The sequence below is a fragment of the Ambystoma mexicanum genome, chromosome 6p (assembly GCF_040938575.1).
Source record: "Ambystoma mexicanum isolate Mex_15411 chromosome 6p, UKY_AmexF1_1, whole genome shotgun sequence".
Classification (NCBI taxonomy): domain Eukaryota; kingdom Metazoa; phylum Chordata; class Amphibia; order Caudata; family Ambystomatidae; genus Ambystoma; species Ambystoma mexicanum.
Genome location: NC_090935.1, coordinates 1,453,652,250 through 1,453,675,524, shown reverse-complemented (window position 1 = coordinate 1,453,675,524; position 23,275 = coordinate 1,453,652,250). Strand labels below are relative to the sequence as shown.

Below are 23,275 nucleotides of genomic sequence, written 5' to 3'. Positions count from 1 at the left end.
GGGCTAGGCACTGCAATTAACATATCGTTATTGAATACCCTGAAGTCGACATACGCCATGTGGAAGCAACCTCTGTATATGGCATTTATTGACTTCCGCATGGCGTTTGATAGGGAGTTACTCCAAACTAAGCTGATTAAATATGGCTGCCCTCGATCTCTCGTGAAAATAGTGACTCTTCTTCATACAAACCCCTCAGTCCAAATTAAGATCAATATGGAAAGCCTCCTATCTAATAGCATCAAGACCGAACAGGGCCTTAAGCAGGGTTGCATACTCGCCTCTACACTTTTTAACCTTTTCATATTGGATATGGGAGGCTGATTTTGTTGCAGTTTCAGCGGACGCACTAAAATTAGATAATCAGGAAATAGTATGGTTACTCTATGCTGATGACTTGGTGATCCTGTCTCAGGCCCCTAGTAGATTACAAAAGCTGCTTGACCAACTTGTTCAATAAGCGTCCAGGAATAACTTCATCATGACAAAACACAAGTTATCGAATTTGGGAAACCAAAATCAAAATTCTCAAACAAGTTTAACTGGACAATAGGAAATCAAACGCTGAGCATTGTATCAAAATATAGATACTTAGGAGTGATGCTCAGCAATTCCATATCTGATAAAACTCACAAAGTGACACTGACTTCCAAACAATTACCCTAACATCTCAAGGGAAAATTCTTTTGCACAAATATGGCAAGTTTACCTGTGTACATTTAATGCCTTTCTACCAAAAGAAAGTTGTACCTATTGTGATCTATGGAGCAGAAGCAACCTTAACGAAATCTCAACAATTCTGGGATAAATTTGAATCTAAATTATGGAAAAATATATTAAATTTGCCAAAAGGCACGCCTTCCATGTTACTTAGGTTTGAACTGAGCTTGCAATCAATGCATGTAAAAGTAACATGGAAAATGTGCACCTTATTGCTTAAATGTCTATTGGGACTGACGGACCGAAATAGTCTTGCCATTCTAGCAAATCACTTGTTGACTTCTAATCAGACGTTCCCATTGAAATGGCGAACCCATATTTTGGGCGCATTGGAAGTTGCGAGTATTTCCATCAATAATCTTCTCACAAATCCATATAGGCCCAAGGTTAAATTATATCAGGCCGATTGGTCGCTCATGCAAGAAAAATGTCTCAAGCTAAAAGGTTTTTGATAGAACTCTATTTGGTCACAAGAGGTTGCGCACCATGCCAGAATATCTCATTAAATGTCCTTCGGCCCAATTAAGAACAAAAATTCTGAGATTTCGCTTCACTTTATGGCCAGTCAGTGAAATGTTGGCCAGAAGAGGCTTAATTAAAAAAGAAGTAGCTTATTGTCGCTTCTGCAAAATAGAATTACACAAAGAAACGCTTCAACATATCATCACAATGTAAAACCTTCTTGTCTCAACGTTTAATGCTGATAGCTCGCATGTGGCAAATGTATATTAGGAGAAGTAGTAAAGAACTGTGGAATGAGATATTCGCTACACGTAAGATCTCAGTCAGAATTGCAACCATGAATATTTTGGATGCTGCCTTTTCCTCTCTCGAACACCATAACTAAGAATTCTTATAAAAACACTAATCATTGTAATTATGAGGATGAATGGACTATGCTAATCTGATTCTTCCTTTTCTTTAGTTCTAATGAGGGGGGAGGATGACTTTTAAAATCTGAAAATGTACAAAACATTCTAAAAGTTTTAATTTATGTAAAGAAATTGTAATATGAAGTCACGCAAACAAATCTAATAAGTATTCATATTCTTTTTATGTGATAATTGCTAATGTCAAATTCTATTGAATATATTTGAAAAGTTGACTTTCTCAACTAACCAAATAAAAAAATAAAATTAAAAAAAGAACCTTTTCGAACACTTGATGATTGGGGTGATGGGTTGAAAATATTGGGAAGTGGGGGGCAACTTCACACCACCAGGTACTCCCATCTCGACTGGATGTCGAAAACGAGATGGCAGGTTGGGGATGTAGCCGGGAGAGGGGGAGGGGGGTGGCGGGGGGAGGGGGGGGTTTGTGTCTCGTTGAGCATCCTCTAAACAAAGGAGACAAGGATTACGATTGGTGTGACACTAGGAGGGAGCTCCACCATGAGCCAGGAGGTGGGGATTAGATGTACATTCTTCTCTAGCTGCCAAAGATAGTTCACAAGGTTCGACTACCTGCCGGTAGACGCAGTGGTGGGGGGTGACCACGACATGGTAAAAATCGAGATCGCTGGGGGCCGGATTAAATCTAGAGAAGCGAGGTGCCAATGTAACAATGTTCTGTTTAGGACCATATCTTTATATACTTCACTGGGGAGGAGAGTAAGCAGTTTTTTTATTATCACTGATGATGGGACAATGGAACTGGATATTGTCTGAGAGGTGGCCAAAGTCATGGCGAGTGGTCTCATCATTGCTGAGGAAGCAAGAGTTTAAAAATCTGGGTAAGCAAATTGAGGCCTCATTAATGGAGGAGCTGGTAACGCTAAGGGGAAAACTGAAACCAGGAGAAAGCGAGCAAGAAGGGATAGTTGCCGAAATCCAGGCCAAAAAATTGTAGCTGGGATACTGAAACTTAATTAGGTCTACAGGGTGCGGGGCTGAAACAAAAATACTATGAAAAGGAGGACAGAGCAGTCAATAGACCGGTGAAAGCACTTCGAAATATGATCGACCAATGGCACGACCAACCCAAAGACATATCCCGCTGTTTTCCAGATTTGTACTGGGACTTATATAGCCTAGTTAAGACTAACACGGGAGAAGATCACACGGAATAGCTACCAAAAACAAAAAAACACAAACACATTCCCCGGTCTAGATCAGACTGATGAAAGTTGAGACCAGATAGGCCTTTCACACATCAGGAGGTTGCTGATGTCATCAAGAACCTCACAACTTGAAGGTCCCCAGTTGAAGATGGCTTCTCCTTCCTCTTTTATAAAAACATACACTGCGTCCTTAACTTCCTTCCTCACAAAACTGTACAACAGCTTTATATCGGCAGGAGCTCTTCCACCCTCCTTCCTCAAGGCTCTTATTGTAGTACTGACTAAGGAGGGGTAGGACCCATCTTTTTGCGCCTCATGTAGGCCAATCCCTCGATTCGGAAATCTTAACTAGAATTCTGGTCACGAAGTCAGAGGATCTCCTTCTGCAGTTTGTAAATCCTGACCAAGTGGGGGTCGGTGAAGCACAGACAGGGAGCAGACATTACGTGGAAGACCCTCAATTTAATGGCCCTGCTGAGGAAGGGGATGTGCAGGGGTGGGGTTTTGGGTCCAGGACTTGTTTCTCCTCCTGATCGACGCTGTGAAGGCTTTCGACAAGGTCGATTGAGGCCTACTACCGAGAGTCTTAAAGAACTTTGGCTTCAGCCCTGGATGACTTGTTTGGCTGGAAATGCTGTACTCCTCCCCATATGCGAAGGTATTGGTGAACAGTGTGCAATCAGACTCCATTCTCTGGGCTGGGGAACCTGCCAGGGTTCCCCTCCACCCCCCCCAACCTCCCATCACCTCTCCCCGGGCTGCATGAATAAGAGAGAACCCAGAGATAAGCAGGATCCAAGACTGAGGGATACACTACAAACTTGCATTGTTTGCGGACAACCTACTCCTATATGTTTGACAACTAGCCAAACCCTTTGACCCTCAATACTTAGGAACTGTTGACCTATGGCACATTCTCTGGCTTCAAAGGTAACTACACAAAGTTGTTACTTTTCTTCATGGGCGGAATTTCAGACCCAAGACGAATTTCCCCTTTTACTGTGTACGGGACAAGATTGTATATTTGGGGATGCACATCACAAATCCCTTGGGTAAATTATATGAAGGTACCATTTCCAATTAACTTTTCCATTTACTGTGGCCCAAGTACTTTTACTCACCGGTTGTGCCACTGATGCGGTCGACACACTCAGCGTCCCGATGGTCTATGAAATATGCAGAGTCCTCGTCTTTTATGCGGATGCGAACAACTAATGGGAAGAATATGCTCCAATTTACAAAAAAAGGTCAAGTACATCATTCAACTTCAAATATATAATATCAAAGCAAATATGAGGGGAAAGTAAAGATAACTAGATATGTATATCATAGGACCAGGTCATCTTTAAAATGCTACACTTTTGCAACAAGAATTGTCAAAGCAATCATATACCTGGTGTCGCTTCAAAGGCCACAATTAACTTTTGCCGTGATAGGACAGCAATAAGGCACAAGCCATTATAAGTGATATCATGCAAGTAATTAACACAACACAGGCACATACGACAAACAAAAAAATAGAGCAAACTGATAGCAAAGGCAACCAATTGCAACTCAGGAAAATGCAGAAAGTTCATCTTAAAGTAAATCACTGTAGCAAAAACATTCAAAAGGAGGGAACAAAGACATCACTGAAGTGGATAAGTATTCATGCACATTTGCCATCCACAGTTGTCAAGGGCAATCTTTTTTGTTCCAATAAGTATGATGCACAACCTACAAATGTCACAGAAGAAGGTAGGCTGGACGAAAAGGAGATGGGTTTACACTTTATGGACCTGGCAATTAAAATGAATAATCAGGAACTGGCAAAAATAAAAGGAAGATTGTTTCACCCATTGGGAGTCTATTAGATGCCCTTTTCAGGAAGCACAGGTTCATCAGAACTTCCCATTACTTTCAGATACTCTCCCTCCTCACCTTACTCACCATATGAGGTATTCCCTTCCTCACTGTAGAACACTTTTTCTTAGTCCATCCCTGTGATAGTACCTCTCACTCAGCACAACTATCTATAGCACTTCCTGATATGTAGGTCTCACAAAGAGAACAAGGGCAAGCCTATAGCTAGGCATGTGGAAGCTCCGTCAGTGGCAGGCACCTTGCGGAAAGGGTTTGCAAACGTGATGCCCACCGTGACCCATGTCATGGCTCAGAGGAGCGGTGGAAGGGGTACTGTACCTGGATGCGGCCAGGACAAGAGTACATGGAGAGGGCAAGGCCTGTCTCGATTGAGGCCAAAGAGAATGACACTATAGGAAACCGTAGCCAGAGTGGCGCAGGTCGCTCTCAGCATGAGGCATGGATCCTGGACACATGAAATGGAAAGGCTCTCTGTGGATGTTGCGAGAAACCTGAAGGTGTCTCACCCGCTAGTCACCGGAGATCTGTCGTCCAAGTGGCCAGGACATGGCTATCACTATTGGATCCAGTTCCTGGGGGTGGACCAGTGGGGGGAGGATCACCTGGATGAGGGGTTTTGGGAGAGTGGAAGTGGGACACCGAGGGTTGAGATGAGGTACCCACTTACCTGTAGGATATTTAGAAGCTCTACCCCCCCCCCGCCCTTTCAGACACAAACACTTTCTTACACAGCAAAAGAAAGCAGACTAACACCAGAGCCGTTTACCCGACATGTCCCAATACAAGGGTCAGGCAGAGTTAGGCAATTGACAGGACTAAGCACACCTGACGGCCCTTTACCGTCCCCACAGGGATAAAAGGCGGAGCAAGAGAGGACACTACGAGCAAGGCCAACCGCACGAGGAAGCAGCTTTCCTGGACCAGCAGTTCAAACGGAGAAGAAGGGCGGCGAGGCCTGAAAGGACGACAAGGAGGGAAGTGCCATTGCCCTTTTAAACCCAGACCCGCGAAGCCTCCCTAGAAGGAATCATAAAACCAGGATTTACAGCTGGTGTGCAGAGTAGCAGATGTCAACGGTGGACAGGGGCCTCCCGTGCTGATAACCCAGGCGGGAGGCAAGCTGGCTACCGTGGTAACGTCCTTGAATCCAGAGATAAGACACGCCAGAGTTTTCAACACAGCCAATGAGTCAGAGGGAGCGGATAGTAAGCCGGGCTGTGTTGAGCTGAAGGTTGCAATCGGCAACATCTTGTGGACAAAGTTCTTGTGCGTGTTTGAACTTTTGGAAAGCCCACTGAATAGCCAGCTGCAGAGTAGTCAGGCGCCGTAGGAGTGCTCATTCGAAGTGCTCTGGCTGGCCCCTTTGTCGTACAACTACAAATACCATTAGAGGCCGATCTGAGGTGTCAGAGTGGTCATACAAGGGTCACGTCAAATCCTTTGTACAATCGAAAATCTGTGACCCATTGTCAAGAGAAAGCTAGGGGAAGGGAACCCCCCCTCCTTTCTGAGAGTGTTAACATTGTGATAGAACGGTTATGTGAACCCGAAGGAGGGATGCCAAGGGGAAAGCGAACGAGAGTCAATCCCGTAGTGTTATGAAGCAAATTGAACCGTGTATCTGACAAGAGTGAACCCGGCCGAGGGCTGTCCACAGAGAATGATTGTTGAATTTGGCCGTAGTGAACCCGACAGAGGGAGGCCAACCCTGAGGGAAGGATTGAAACCAGACAGAGGGGAAGCCTAAGGCGAAAGTTAATCGCACAACGTGAAAGCTTTATTGAAGGAACTTTGTTTGTTTTGACACGTCAGGTCCTTTAAGGCAAGGGACTTTGTGTAACAGACTTGGCCACAGAAGGCCCTGATGTTTTGGAACTGGACTGTAACCTTGTACTAGCGAGGCCTAGGAGTGTGCTATTCTCAGAAGTGCTGCCTTGTCCTGTGCTAAAAACGTGGGGAAGGGAGACCCCAGTCATACCATACCGACTTATTTTGTGAACACTTCTTTCTTTTCTGGTGAACATTATCCCACACTATTTTGTAACTTTGTGCTAAGAATTGGCAATAGTTTTTTTTAGTATAGGCCCTTTTTATCTGTCAAGACACCACTAGGACTGCCTTATTTGATGGTCGTAGCTTGCTCCCATCTTAGATTTAGGTTTAGATTAGGCGTTTTTTCTCACCCATTTATACAGTTTAATAAACACCCTTGAACTGTAATCACTTGTGTCAGTCTTTACTGTTGCCACCATGAGTTACTTATATATGGTGTCAGAGTGGGATCTGACTCAATTGAAACCAATTCAGGAACCCTACACTTCAAAAGCTTAGTCATCGAGCTTCTAACCCCTCTGTTGCCTCAAAAGAATCAATAGGTTTTGATATATTTAGCAGTAGGGAAGCTGTCACCCCCCATGGAAAGGAGGAATTATTCATACAGATCTGGTTTTGATACCCCCTCCGGGGTGTTACATAAGGTTAGCCCCAAAATCTGGCCTAGCATGGAAGTTCAGTATAGATGTTTTAGCAAGAGTCATCGATCCCGATTTCCAGGGAGACGTAAAGGTTCTCTTACAGAATCATGGTGAAATCCCATTTGAAGTTCATTGTGGAGATCAAATTGCTCAAGGGATTTTTGAAAGAGCACTATTCCCTCAGTTTAAAGAAAGCAAGCAAGACCAAACAGAAAGAGGTACATTAGGCTTTGGGGAAGCGGATAAACCCTTTTAACATTGAAGAAAAGAAGGGAGAAGAGCCTACCATCTATCCCGACCTAGCCTTCGCCCAACCAAATGATCAAGCTTTCGCTGATCGTTTTCTACAGGTGGTTCCGGGGGAGACTTGATGGAGAAAGGGTGCCCTTTGTATTCCTAAAACAGGGATTGTTGTACAGAAGGGAGACATATACTGAAGGATTCATGTAAACGCAGCTGGTAATCCCCAAGACCACCGAAAGGTTGTGCTGGAGATTGCGCATTCCCATCTTACAGCGGGTCACTTGGGACAGTCCAAAACCTAAGCACATATTAGTGAGAAATTTTACTGGCCAGAAATCCATGTCAATATAAAGACCTTTATCCAGATGTGTGAAATATGTAAAAAGAAAAAAAAAAAAAAACAGTCCACAAATCCCATTACCTACCCCTCTGAATCCTTTACCCATCATAGAAGTCCCTTTTTCAAGAATCGGGTTGGACATTATTGGACCTCTAGAAAAATTCAGACAAGGCAATAAATGCATCCTCGTTATAGTTGACTATGCAACTAGATACCCCGAAGCATTCCAGTGCGAAATAATACCACACAGCAATTCCTGAAACAACACCTACCATATTTTTCCAGTGTCGGCTTTACCAGGGAAATATTATCTGATCAAGGTTTAAATTTTATGAGCAAGCTTATAGCAGAAGTCAAAGAGCTACTGCATATTACCACCTTACGAACCTCGGTATACCATCTCCAAACCAATGGCCTGGTAGAAAGATTCAACAAAACCACAAAATTAACCTTGAGAAAATGAGTAGACAAAGACGGGAAAGACCGGGACCGAATTATCCCATGGGCATTATTTGCAGTGAGTAAAACCGCACAGGCCTTTATGGGATTTTCCCCCTTTGAACTACTTTATGGCAGAGAGCCCCAAGATGTCCTGGACAGTGTCTGGGAAACATGGGAAGAAGGAGAAGAGTCACCTATTCCCATCTAGCAAACTGCTTTCCGAATGCGAGAACATATGAGACTTGTTACAGATCTAGTCAGCACTCAGATGGAAAAAGCCCAGAGCCAACAAAAATCCAATTATGATAAGAAAGTAAGCCTAAGATCGTTTTCTATAGGACAAAAAGTACTGGTCCTATTACTCACCTCAGAAAACAAGCTTGTTTCCAAGTGGCATGAACCCTATGAAATAATAGAAAGAATGGGAACCTGCACTTCTACAGTAGCCCAACTGGACCGAAAACATAAGGTCCATTTATACCACATCAATCTCTTAAAAGAGTGGCAAGAGAACCTGGTAGCCACCCATGCCAAAATACTATCTTGTCTGCAAAACAACAGGGGCTCTGGGAGTCCCTCTACCGGCACAAACACAGCCCACTGACTTGTTCTTGGGTGGATGGCCCCCGGGAGAATCTCAACCAGGTCTTAGCTCACGGTCCCTTTCACAGAAGAGAAATTTACATCTGCATATCAGTCTTTGTCCTGCCCAAGGGCAGTCCAGCACTGGAATGCTAGGCAATTCTCCTCTGAAAAAGAGTACCAACAGCAACCCCAGACATGTGTTTCGGCCTAGTCGGGCCTCATTCGTGAGGTGGGGCTGTGCCTCTAAGAACAGTGAGCAAGGGGTCCACATCTGGATTCCCTTGGTAAATTAGGGTGAAACCCAATATTACTTAATATGCAAAACAAGAGGGGTTTCTGAGAGTCCCTCTACCAGCACAAACACAGCCCATTGCCTTCATCTTGGGTTTATGGCCCCCGGTAGAGTATTAACCAAGTCTTTAGTTCACTGTCCTTTCACAGAGGAGAAATATCCCTGCATATCAGTTTTTATCCTGCACAGGGGTAGTCTCGCCCAGAAATGCTAGGCAATTCTCTGAACAAGAGTACCAACAGCAACCCCAGACACGTGTTTCGGCTTAGTCGGGCCTCCTCAGAGAGGTGGAGCTGTGCGCCTCTAAGAACAGTGGTCGACAGGTCTAATTGTCTAGGGTAAGGCAGGTATTACTGGGGTGCAAGTATCTCTTTATTGGCCTCGGATGAGGTGAGGGGGGTGTACTCTTGTGTGGAGGGACTGGAGTCTAAGGAAAAAAGTGTTCTACAGTGAGGAAAATGAAGGATTGTAGCTTCAGGATTACTCTTTGTAATCTAGGCATGCATTACCAGGATTTGGGCCACCAAATACATGGAAACAGAAACAGTGAGAAGGCCACTCACTGTTCAGCAACATAGCATTTTAGGAGTATTTTCCTATACCTGAGCCAGTGATTGGGCTGTTTTCATCTTGAGATATAAAAACCTGTTCCACCAAACTTGTGTTTGGCTCTTGTTCCTTCCTCGAACAGAAGTCATCATTAAGCAATGGAAAATCTGCTGAAAAAGGAAAGAACTGTAATATATTTCACAATTAACATCATTTTAATGGAATATACTGTTTTAACTAACAATATTGTTCACAAGCGAGAACAGGGTTTTGAAAAGTTTTGTGGGATGTACTATTTCTTTTCTATAGTGAGAGCTGGTTTAATCTCTTAAAGTTTAATTAATCTCAATCATGTTAATCGCTATGCAATGTGTGGCATCATACTCCATAATTTCCAACTCTCTCATCTCACTCACCTCTTCCAGCGGTCATTTGTACATCACTTTATATCGGGACATTCCAACCTCAATTATAACATTTACTAAACAAGGTTGGGCCAATGTTTTGCCATTATTATGTCCTTAAATGAGATTGAGTAGTAACATTTTTCCAGTTTTTACCTTCTTTAACAAGCTGTCATTTTGGTACCATTTAATTATATTTGAAAGCTATCAAAAACACTCACTCACAAATTAGTTCCCCAAAATGTGCAATTCACCTCTGAGAATAAGGTCACAAGCTAAGAAAGAATAGTTTAACTTTTGTTTTTGAAAATGTGCACCAAAATGAGTAAGTTATTGAATGACTGCATGCATTAGTCCTTCAGCTGCTTTCAGTGCCCATCTGCGCACACCAGACTGTTCTGCATTAAAATAGTGTTATATTACTACAGAACGTCCTTCCAAATTTTCCAGTTCTCTTTTCCCTGAATGCCATCTGGCTGAATTAAGGCAATGCTTGTAACCATCCTTTCTAATCTGTATGTTTGATTAACCTTGTGTCAAGTAAATAATGCAGCAAATCTGCAGTTTGGGGCCCTTCTACAATGCAGCCATGCGAATCAGGTTTATGTAGTTATCTTTGTTATGAAGTCCTGGGAAATTTCCTACAATGCACTGTTGCAGCACCATCATTAATACAGCTGTCGCTATAATCTGAAGGGTTAATTGGGGGGTACTCATGCTGCTCTAGACCAAACTGAGACATGCACATAATGGTTACAAGTCTCTCTCTCTCATTCACAAACTTCTCCAACCTTTATGAATCGAAGGTCTGTAAGCTCGTTTTTCCATACTTATTCTGGGAACCGCTGCTGTGTCACAGAAATGCTTTAATCTTTTATAAAGATTTCACAGGGATGGGCCCACTAAGGGCCTGTTGCTCTGAAATGCTGTCCCAGGCCCCAGATGGGTGCTAGAGCTTGTAATACGATTGTGTCAGGAACCTGCTTCCAACACAAATGTATGCAAAGGAGCTGGCCAGTGCATCTTTTGTGCTGTTAAGACATCAGAAATGTGCAAGTCACCTCTGAGAATAGGGTCACAAGCTAAGAAAGACTAGTTTTACTGTGTTTGATTTTGAAAATGTGTACCAAAATGAGTAAGTTGTTAAATGAGTTAGTACAACAAAAGTACTAATAATTGATTTGATGAGCAGTGATTAAGCATGTGACATTTAATACCAGGCTATTTGTGACATTAAAAAGAACCTGTCAAGTGCCCATATATTTCCATTCATGTTTTGATGGTCTTAAACATGTACAGACATTAACTCACCTCCTGGATTGTGGTTGATTTTTGTTATTTTACTGCCATATTGATCCACAGAATATCTCTCTCCTTCCTCCTTTATGCAGCATGAAACAACTGATGTATTCATTTCTTGTCCTGCGTTTCAAATGTAGGCAAATTATTGAATTATACAGAAGTATGCACACCCTAATAGATGGCTCAGGCCTAACTAGAGATTTGAATTGGTGGAGGTCCGCTTTTAAACAATTGATGAGGAGTGGCTTTAAACAATTAAAGCAACACCTGCACCTCTCCAACATTCAAATAGGCCACCTGTTTAACTGCACAGCTTCATAACGCCGAACCTCTGGTAATCCCAGGTTGAACTTACAGTCAAAACATCTCTACCCCATTGTGTCAGCTGCAACGAATGGTGCCGTAGGGTAGTGACAGAAGCGGATGTAGAGATGCAGAGCTTGCTCGGAGCGTTGGTGTGAAAACATGCTCATGGCAAGTCAGTGTGGAAGTACAAGTGAGCAAGGTACTATGAACCCACAACAAAAAGGAAACAACAAACACTATTCCTGATAGTGGAGCTACATATAAATGGCAACAACAAATAATGCCTGTGAATCAGGTTTAATACATCAGAGCATATGTTATAAGTACATGGAAAGAACATAGGACATTCGATAAAATATATACAATGTACATACAACAATGAATAAATACATGTGCCAAAATAACTTCTTTTGCACAAGTTTTCAATAGCAATTACAGTCTTGGCGGTCTCTTGTGAGGGATACCACGGGAAAAGTAATGTAATCGCAGTGCATTCAATACTTCATGTGTGGAGATGATGTGACATGGCGTAAGGTCTACACAACTGTGTTTCGGCCTCACAGCAATACTTGTGTGGCTGTAACTTGGACGGCCTTCATCAGGACGGCGAAAATTGAACAAGACGGTCCTACGTGATATGTCAACGTAATAGACAGAGAACATGAGTCAGAAGTGTGCGAGGTTCAAAGAGTAAAAGAAAACAGTTTTAAATGCATCTAATGCTTGACTCTCTAAGAAAGACTCTAGAGATAACGGATCTTACGGCATCATATAGGGTTTATAGTCATAATGTCGACAAAAAAATGTCGACAGACAAAAATGTCGAAAAAATAATGTCGAAAATAATAATGTCGACATTCTATACTTTTAATGTAAAAAGTCATAATGTCGAAAAAAAAATGTCGACATTTTTTTTTCGACAATATGACTATAAACCCTTAACACTATCAACACCTCACCCAACACCCTCCTGCAACCCCCCCCACACCCCACACCACCACCCTCCCACCCCTCATATGCAACACATTCTAATTATTTATATATTTATTTATTTATTTTTTCAATAAATAAATAACCAACAAAAAGTATCATTTACTATGGGGGGGGTCCCCCCCCAACCCCCCCTCACCCAACACCCCCCTGCCACCCCACCACACCCCCTAACCACCCTCTCACCCCTCATACTCAACACAATCTAATTATTTATTTATTTATTTATTTTTTCAATAAATAAATAACCAAAAAGAGTCTAATTTACTATGGGGGGGGTCCCCCCCCAACCCCCCCTCACCCAACACCCCCCTGACACCCCCCCACACCCCCCCCAACCACCCTCTCACCCTCATTCCCAACACATAGTAATTATATATTTATTTATTTATTTATTATTCAATAAATAAATAAACAAATAAATAAAAAGAATATTATTTACTATGGGGATGTCCCCCCCAACCCCTCTCACCCAATACCCCCTGCCACCCCCCACCCCTCATACTCAACACATACAACACAACAATAAATATATATTTATTTATTTATACAACATTTCGAAAAAATGTCGACATTAATGTAAAATGTCGACATTTTTGTATGTCGACATTATTGATTTTCGACATTAATTTGTCGACATTTTGACTGTCGACATTATTGATGTCGACATTATGACTGCACACCATCATATAGCACAATGGTTAAAAAGACATTCTTCAATTCATCAGTAAAAGGTCGGTCAGTCAGATCCGGAATTATTAGCGTGCGTCATGGATCGCTGTAACAAAGATAGTATTCAATATGGTGGTGGGGGACCCTAGATAGCAAAGAACAATGTGGTTCTTCTTTGCTATCTATCACATTACTTTCCCTATGGAATCCATCACAAGAGGCCACTAAGACTGTAATTGCTATTGAAAACTTGTCCAAAAGTAGTTATTTTGGCACATGCATTTAGTCATTGTTGTATGTACGTTGTATATATTTTATTGAATGTCCTATGTTCTTTCCATGTACTTGTAACATATGCTCTGATGTATTAAACCCGATTCGTTGTTACCATTTAAACGAAGCTCCACTGTCAGGAGTAGTGTTTAGTGTTGTGGGTTAATGGGGCGTGGCTTGGAAGCCATGTGAGAGGACGCGCTCTTGGGAGAGCTCCCGGAGATCCTACATTCATCCTGTGCAATAGTGCATTGGCACTAACTCCCGCAGGCCAGAAACGAGAGTACCCGTCCATGAATGTGAGCTGCACAACTATTGAAGAGCTGAAACCTCCACAAGCCCGGCAACGGTAGATAAATACCATCGAAGTTCCTGGAGTCGCGGACCGGACGGAGAGAAAATGGCGGCCACACCGGACAATGGAGGGGACACAAACGCGTTGAAAGGTACACCCTCGTGGTGATCGGCGGCGACGTGGGCGGTGCAGGCCGTGGAGATAAAGATAAGCCTTTGGGAGAGCGTCGGCGCGTCTCTGTGGGCACCGATGACCCAACGTGGGCCTGGGAAACGGTCGGCGGTCGGCACTAGGACCCGCCTGAGCTGACCGGTGTAACGGACCACGTGCTTTGGCCCTGACCTTTGGGGGACACCCGGATAGTGGCTGATCCTACGACGGGGTCGCGTGTACGGGCCCACGGCATACAGTGGCTGTGGAATGGCGAATAAGGCCGTCAGACAGAGAGTAAAACAGCCCACATTGGACGAGTTTACCAAGACACCGACGGGCCCAGAGAGTGTTCGGACCAAGGAGAAGCCAGCCATGGCCGCGGCTAGCCCAAATCAGGACGTGCTAGCTGCTCTCGCTGAACTGAAAGCGGACTTGAAAAGCGCTTGGGAGGCCAAGCTTGAAATGGCGGTGGCGGACCTGAAAACAGCGCTCGACCTCAAAGTCGGAGAAGTTCGGGAGGAGGTGAACCTGCTTCGACAGGATGTGAAGGCCCTATCGGAGCGCACAGAGAGTCTGGAAAAGGAGGGCAGCGCCAACACGGCAGATTGTGCCTCGCACAAGGCCGACCTGCATATTTTGGAACAGAAAGTACGCAACTTGGAGAACAGGGCCGAAGAAGCGGAGGGGCGCGCCCGAAGGAACAATATCCGTGTTGTGGGCATCCCGGAAGGATTGGAGGGTCATAACCCCACGGACTTCATTGAAAATATGTTGCTCCAAGAGATCACCGGGGGTGCGCTGTCGCAGGGTTTTGCGGTGGAGCGAGCACATAGAGCATTGGCTAGGAGGCCTCCACCGGGCGGTCCGCCCAGGCCAATGATAGCCAAAATCCTTAACTACCGTGACCGGGAAAGGATTTTAGAGCATTTTCGTAAAGGAGGAACCATCAAAAGGGGGGAGGCCACTATAACGGCCTACCCAGACTACACCATGATGGTGCAGAGGAGTCGGATGAACTTCGGGGCGGTCAAGAGAAGGCAGAGAGGCAGGGAAGAAATATATGCTCCTCTACCCAGCCAAATTAAAGGTGATCCACAATAATAGATCCCTGTTTTTTGAGTCACCGGAGGAAGCCATGGGTTGGCTGGACATGCAGGGCAGCCCCCAGGAGTCGGAGGTCCAGGCGGATGAAGGTGGCAATGAGAGATAAGTGCTCCACGACGAGAGAGGGTGTTGCCGGAGACTATGGGATTTGACTATAGTTATTGCTGTGGCCTGGGGAGGCCGGGCTTGGAACTGGATGTTAAATGCATTGTAATTGTTGTCATACATGGGAGCCTTTCGGGGCCGGTCCATTCACCCCCGTTTAGTATTTCTTAGTTAAGTGGCCGCTAGGGCGACTTTACCCTACTGGGCTCTGTGTGTAACAGCCGGAACTAGATGTGGGGGGGCCTGAGTTCCCGGGATGGAGCTGGGCAACAGTTGGGGAGGGAGTTGGGGGGGAGGGGATGGGCAGGGGGAATGGGGGGTGTGGGGGTAGTTGGGGTGTACATAGTGTTGGGAGGTTTGAATGGGATCGCGAGCCCGGAGGGAAGATTTTGGATGAGACTTCTGGATAGCATGAACGAGCGGGGATGGTCGGGGGGGAGAGTGCAAGATATCAGTACATCATGGGGGAGCTAAAATTGTTGACGTGGAACGTCAGGGGCCTCAATAGCTATCTTAAACGGAACAAGAGGCGTGCTGATCTGGGTGGCGCCGCATGTCCCGTTTCAACTGCAGCAGGAACTTGTGGATACTGATGGGCGTCTGGCTATGGTGAGAGGGGTAGTCGAGAACAGAGAGATGTGTGTAGTGAACACGTATGCCCCGAACCAGGGCACGGCAGAGTACTTCCGGACCATGAGTACCAACTTGAGCTGGTGTGTGGGGAGTGCGGTGTTCTGGGGAGGGGATTTTAACTGTGTGTTGGACCCGGGGATGGACAGATCCGACAATAAGGTGATTAGGCCCGCCCCGGCAGCCCGGGCGCTGCGGACGCTGCTGCGGGACTTTGAGCTCGATGACGTGTGGAGGACCAAGCACCCCAATGAGAGACAGTACTCGCATTACTCGGCCCCGCAGCGGTTGCACACTAGGCTAGACTATATTTTTGCCACGTCGGACGTCTTGGTGGATGTGTCTAGTGCGGAATATAGAGCGAGGGTCCTCTCGGACCACTCGCCTATGGTGGTGGGATGGCAATATGGCCGCCCCAGAGCGCGGATCCCGACGTGGCGCCTGCGCGCAGAGGCGCTTAAAGACCAGGCTTTTAGGGAAGACATGCGGGAGGAAATAGTTAGCTATTTCGATACCAACACTGGCAGCGTTGACTCGGCGGGAACTCTGTGGGAGGCCTTTAAGGTTGTGGTACGAGGGGTGGCGATTGCTAAATCGAAAGGTTTGCAGAATGGGGCCCTGGTCGATTTACAGAAGGCGGAGAGAGAGCTGGAAAAGGCGCTGAAGAGCGAGCATATAGATAACGAGCTGGTGCTTAAACTGCAGCAGCAGTGTACAGAACATTGGGGGAGGCTCTGTAATCTAAATTACAAAAAGTATACTGAGAGGCAACATGCGGGAGGAGATAAAACGGGTCGTCTTTTGGCATGGTTATATAAAAGAGAAACCCCGAGTCCCCCGATTAGGACAATAATTAGAGAAGATGGGGAGCAGATAGATACCCAGGAGGGTGTCAATGAGGAATTCGTAAATTACTATAAAGCATTGTATGGGGATCCGGGCGGCGGCGACCGGGAGGAAATGTTGGAGACCCTGCAAGATATCGGGCTGCCCAGGATAAGCACGGAGGAGAGAGAGGAACTAGATGCCCCAATAACACTAGGGGAGTTGGAGGCGGTCGTCCGGCAGCTACCCACTAGCAAGACCCCAGGAACGGACGGCCTGCCCAGTGAATTTTATAAAACTTTTGGAGCGGAAGTACTCCCCCCGATGCTTGATATGCTTAATGAGGCGTTCGAGAAGGGGAGGCTGCCGGAACCGCTCAGGGAAGCGATTATTATACCGCTCCCTAAGCCTAATAAACCCGGGCATAGTTGTGGGTCGTACAGACCAATATCTATGCTGAATCAGGACAGCAAAATACTAACGGCTGTCCTGGCCAACAGACTGCGGAGGGTGATAGGCAAACTGGTACACCCGGACCAAACGGGATATGTCCCGGGGAGGAACATTGCCCAAAACCATAGACGACTCCACCGGGTGATTGAAATGGGATCTAACAGTGATGGGGAAATGGCGATAGTGTCGTTGGACGCTGTTAAAGCCTTCGACTCGGTTAATTGGAAGTGGCTGCTGGCGGCCTTGAGAGAATACGGACTGGGACCAGGATATATTAGATGGGCGGAGCTGCTGTACAGCGCTCCGCTGGCTAGAGTTCGGACGGGCATGATTATATCCGAGAGATGGCAGCTTAGTAGAGGCACTAGACAGGGGTGTCCTTGGTCCCCGATGTTGTATATCTTGGCCCTGGAACCTTTGGCACTGTACCTGCGGCAGCAGTATGATATCGTGGGCATTGAGGTGGGGGGAGAAAACCATCTGATATCCCTGTATGCGGATGACTTGTTATTGTACTTGAGTCATCCGGAGGAGAATTTACAATGTATCCTGGACGTGATGGGGAGATATGCGAGGTTGTCAGGCATAGCGGTCAACCCCCAGAAATCGTACATTTTCCCGTTGGGCTGCTATAGGGGTGTTCCCACGGAGCGGCTGCCGGTGCTCCAGGTGCCCTGGTCAGTCAATACATTCCGTTACCTGGGAATAGATATCTACCACACGGTGGAGGAAGAACACAAGTGCAACACGGAGATGGCTGTTGAGAAGATACGCGCATGTATGAGCTTTTGGCAGAAGTTGCCCCTAGCGATGATGGGGCGTGGGGCGATGATTAAGATGGTAGTTCTGCCTAGGCTGCTACATTACTTTAGCAACATCCCATACATGATCCCTAAGGGCTTTTTCACTAAAATAAATGGGGTTTGCAGAGAGTTTCTGTGGCATGGTACTCGTAACAGAGTAGCGCTCTGGAAGTTACAGAACTTTCATGAAAAGGGGGGAGTCAAACTCCCAAACTTTGAGGCGTATTACATAGCGAGCCAACTACAGTTTGTGTCTAAATGGCTGTCCGATGAAGAGACCCCAGAACTCAGACTATTCGGGCAAGATTGTGCCCCATTATTCCTAAAGGAGGTCATTTGGTTGCCCGAGGCTGTCACGAGAAGGTACCCGGCGATGGTGAAGCTGGGGTGGAAGGTGTGGAGACGGGCATGTACAATGATGGGTGACCCACTTCCGTGTTCTCCGCAAATTCCACTGGTTGCCCTGGCGGGGGTGGATGGACAGCTGAGGGGGATTATTAGGACCTACTGGGAATCGGTGGGGTTGGTGACATTGGGCGATGTGTGGCAGGAGGGTGCCATTAAGGGGTTTGTAGAACTTAGCGAGGAGACTGGATTGCACGAAGGCCAATATGTTACATACCACAGATTGGGGAAGAAAATTCGGGAACTGTGGCCTGAGAATACCATGGCAGATGATTCGGAGGTTACGATGGCAGGGATATATGATACAACGGAAGGGGGACATGAAATTTCTAGGCTGTATGAGATGGTGATGTCGAAAGTTGGGAAGGAACTGACAAGCCTACGATTGGAATGGGAGAGCGAGGTGGGGATCGAAATGGGAGATGGGACGTGGGAACAGGCTTTGGGGTACCACAGGAAAGTGTCTCGAAATGCCAGACTGCAGCAAATACAACTGTACGTCACGCACAGAGCGTACATGACCCCTCTGAGGATATCCAAATTTCGGAATGCAGGCAGACAGGCGTGCCCCAAATGCGACGAAGAAAATGCGGACATGACGCATATGTTTTGGGCGTGCCCAGTGATGGAGGGGTTCTGGAGGGAGGTGGCGCGCAAGCTGAGAGAGAGAGGGGTCACGCTTGCCATAGACACCGCCTGGGCATGCCTTCTGGGTGGGTTTCCCAGACCTCGGCAGCAGAAACATGTAAGTAAACTGAAAGACTTAGCGTATGTGCTGGCCAAACGACGAATAGCCATGGGCTGGAAAAAATGTAGCAAGCCACGGGTTGAGGTGTGGTGGAATGACCTACAGAAATGGGCGGAGGCTGAGACAGCGGTGTGGCAGGAGGCGAGTTGTATGTCTTGGGAGGAGGAACTGGGCTCTTTGATGGCATGGAAGACATTGATATCCTGCATATTCGGGACAGGGGTTTCGGGAGATCCAGATGATGACGATGCTCGCTCATGTGCAACAGAAGCGGAACAAGACATGGGAAATGGCTCGCGGGGGGAGGGATCAGGGGAGTAGTGCGCACTAATGGTTAAATGTTTATTGGAATATTGTTCATTGCACTGCTGTTTGGTTTGTATTGTTGTTTGAGTTGAAAAATCAATAAAAATCTATTAAAAATAGTGTTGTGGGTTAATAGTACCTTGCTCACTTGTACTTATAAATGTTCACCCACCAGGGTAGAGCAGGGACGTAACCAGGCGCCCTTTCTTAAAAATTATGTCAGTTTGGAAGGCATGCATGGTTGCCTGTGTGATACCCTTGGTGAGTAGAGATGACGGTAGTAAGAGTGCTGAGGTTGGATTAAAGTGCGTTAGCAGTGTTACAGCCCATGAGTGTGGGTGGCTGGGTAATCATGGGTGTTCAGCTTTATAGACCTAGCCCTGAAGACGAGTTAGAGACTCAAGTACAGTAATGGCTTTTAACAAGGGCTGATAATTCCAGGTACGCCCGCGCATGTGTTCTATAAAGCTATTATGTACCTGGGGTAAAGGAAGGAAAAAATTGGGAAAATGGCAATCTACCTGGAGGGGTTGCAGGGAACTAGCTTTATGAGAACCCATTATGGGATTTCAGAGCCATATCAGCTTGTATGGCCCGGAAATCATCCAATTGGTGTGCGCCATGTTGCCCCCCACTCCCAGTCCCCTCAATATACTGCATCTTATAGTCCTTACGAGCTCTCGGGTTTTCCTTGTGCACAACAATAGGGGGGGCCAGTTCACATTAGGGAGATCTGATACCAGGTCTAATCAGGAGCTGACAAGAGTAAGAGAAACTCATAAGCAACTTGTGCAACTCTAATGGTTGCTTCTTCACAAGAGTTGCTGAATGAGACAAGCTGATTGAAATGGCTAACCACAGAATTACAATAACTAACCAGAATAAGTTCCATATTGTAGTAAATCCTACTCACTGGCCAATCTCAGTGATGCAAGACACCAAGACTACGTAAACTCACCTGCCCTGGGGATGTTTTCTCCTACTCGTGAAGCAGGCTGATCCAGGAACTGTGTACTTGACGCTTCGTCCGGCCTCAAATTACTCTCAACGTTAAAACATGGAAATCCTGTACAGCAGGTTAAACATTTACATATTTCACCAGGTATAAAATGAGTTTTAAGAGTAGACAATCCAATGTTTAGGTATATTATTTATAGGGTTTTAAACCACTTCAGTGTCTATGATCCAGGCACACAGCGCACTAAACAAGCAGGGAAAAGAATTATTTCAATCTGAAATCGCCACTTATTAACAAACAAAGGATCCTCAGATCTATGTTAATCGAAAACAAGAGCTACGAGGAGAACAAATACAGAGACTTAGCTAAACTATAGAACTCATGTATTCAGAAAAGTGTTAAAAACCTGGCTTTTGTATACAACAGGGTAGAAGGCAACCAGCACAGAGAAAAACAAATTTACAGCATGAAATCATAAACCATCAACATCAGAAGACCCGACACCTGCCCAACAAGCAAAGCAAAAATCCCACGTAAATGAACAAAAGGAACACTTAACAAGGAATATGCCTGCAAAAAACTAATCGCTTGAGCATCAATTGCTCTACGCTAGCATGCCACACATGCACAGTCCATTTAGCATCATTAATGGACAACCTGAAACCTGGTTGAAAACAAGAAAATGCAAACAGCAACAAGGAGCAAGCGGGCAGGGAACGGAACCTACAACAAAATGCTTTGAACTAGCTTGCCATACAGGTGGAGCCTGTCGAGCCAGACAACCAATATTCCCACAATGCCACAAAATCAGAGCAAAGGTAAGCGATCATCACTCAACTTCTCCATATCCTTGACCAGTAAGAATTACTGGTCGAAATAACCCAATCCAATAACCTCCTCTCGCTCAACCACTTTCACTTAGCATATGCTCACCAACAGAATTGGCTAGATGAAAACCCCAATCCTACCAAAATACTAAACTCCAAATGTCACAAATCAACTTGATACCTCACCTATAGGCTAAAGCACTCTGACAAAGCAAAGACATGAGGTCTTCCTTCTGGAAACAAAAACACCTCTGTTGCAAAAATCCATATCCAACTGGAAAACACACCCACCGACAGCAGTTGTTCCTGGTTCTACACACACCAGAGGTTAAGCACAACCCCTCGTCTTTTCCCTCTCCTCCCTTAACCTCTCTCCGCGCCACTTACCCTTTCATTTCCACAAGTGCCTGGAGACCATGCAAAATGGCAGCAGCGCATGGTATAAATCCCAATAACATAATAGCATGGGACCCAAAGTTCCATTGTTTCAGAATGTATATTTAATCTTTATTGTGGTGGGTAATTTGTGTATTCTTCTTTCAGATTCAGATACATTATTCAATTTCTGCAACAATTTCAGACCTACTTACTATTTTGGATGTTTCAGCCTATCCAGCTTCACAAAAAAGATTTCAACATTTTTTAAGGTACGTTATTTGAATCTGTTCTTCCGTCTATGCATTTTTCTGTACATCATTGACTTTCAGATATCCAAGCTCAGTGAGGAGGATAGGAATCGGGTATGTGGCACTTAGAGCGGCCAGTGACATGCTGACGACCATAGGAATCATTGCTAATCCAGTGATTTTTGGCCATAAGGCCTGCAAGATGAGAATAATCCACTTTGGGTGCTAATTGAGCCACACTGGCACATTACCCAAGGACCTTTTAGGTGGTAAAGCCCTCGACCTAAGTTAAAGGCCTCAGCCAAGCAGTCCCTTTTAAATGAGGGGTAAGAGAAGTTACCACATGGCAATGTCCCAAGAAGGGGGACATTATTGCTATTATAGCATTCCAACTAATTAGAGAAGGAACGTTCAAAAAGAATGTTCAATTTAAAACTCGGAGAAACATTGGAATGTTGGGACAAAAGGACATACCAGCTAATATTGCCCGCTGTCTGTGCATTAAGCAATATGACCCGAGCGGCGGGGGCATTAGCGACTCAGGTAATGCTCCGGGGCCATTGGTATAGGCCCCGAGCGAAGCGAGGGCCTTACCGAAGGCCCCGGGGCATTACCTCAGTGGGTAATGCCCCCGCCGCTCGGGTCATATTGCTATTAGTACCTTAGTACCTCGGCCTGCATTATGTGCATGACCGGGGCACAATGCTTTTTTGTCCCGAAACGCTGCAGCGTTTCGGGAGAAAAAAAATTAATTAAAAAAAAAAAAAATGTTGAGAAAGAAAATGGCCGCCGCCATGGAAAGGGAAAACTGAGTCCGTTTTCCCTTTCCATGGCGGCCATCTGGAGTGGACGCGCTGGGAACACAAGCTCCCGAAAAAGGATCAAAAAGAAGGCAAGTGGGGTTGGGACAGCGGGAGTGTGAAGGGGGAAGAGGGAGAAAAAAAAAAAAAAAAAACACGTACCTGTGTCCCAAAGACTTACCAGAGTCCCTGGCGGGGGGCGAAGGCAGCCTTTCAGCTGGGGAGGCTCGGAGCGGGAATGTGCCCGCTTTGAGCCTCCTCACTGGCAGAGGGGCAACCACGCCCCACCCCTGGGGACAAAGGCCGTGGAATCCCGATGAGGGATTCCCGGCCTGGTAACGACTCAGCAAGGGCCAATCAGAATGGCTCTTTCATTCTGATTGCGCCCTCGCCGGGTACTAACGGAACTTCCAACATTGCAATATTCTAATTAAGCAATAATGCGCCTTCCTGTGGCTTCAGCAGCAGCAAGGGCCTGAACACTGGCCACAGCACAGTTACCGGATGGTGAAGCCTACGGGAAGGGGTATGATTGCTATTGGTACCCCGGGGCCAACTAGCATGCCAATCTTTTTTTGTTTTTACTTGTGAAACTGTGGTAGCTGTTTCAGTAGTAAATAAGCATTGGAAATGCCAACAGTTTGGGCTTTTGTGGGCATCTAACAGCAGTACATGCAAAATGCCTAATACTTAATAGAAATGCTCAATCAATGGGTGGGCCAAT

General features: G+C 45.6%; 1 protein-coding gene across 1 annotated transcript in view; it reads right to left on the bottom strand.

Annotated features, from left to right (window-relative positions):
- The window catches only part of LOC138510845 (zinc finger protein 25-like), a 191,769-nt gene that overhangs the window by 30,075 nt on the left and 138,419 nt on the right, over positions 1–23,275 (bottom strand). The window contains exons 6-9 of the mRNA XM_069626520.1: positions 20,299–20,406; positions 11,282–11,392; positions 9,620–9,736; positions 3,901–3,990 (exon numbers count right to left, since the gene is read on the bottom strand). Of these exons, the coding sequence (XP_069482621.1) occupies positions 3,901–3,990; positions 9,620–9,736; positions 11,282–11,392; positions 20,299–20,406 (426 nt within the window). The remainder of the gene's footprint in view (positions 1–3,900; positions 3,991–9,619; positions 9,737–11,281; positions 11,393–20,298; positions 20,407–23,275) is intronic.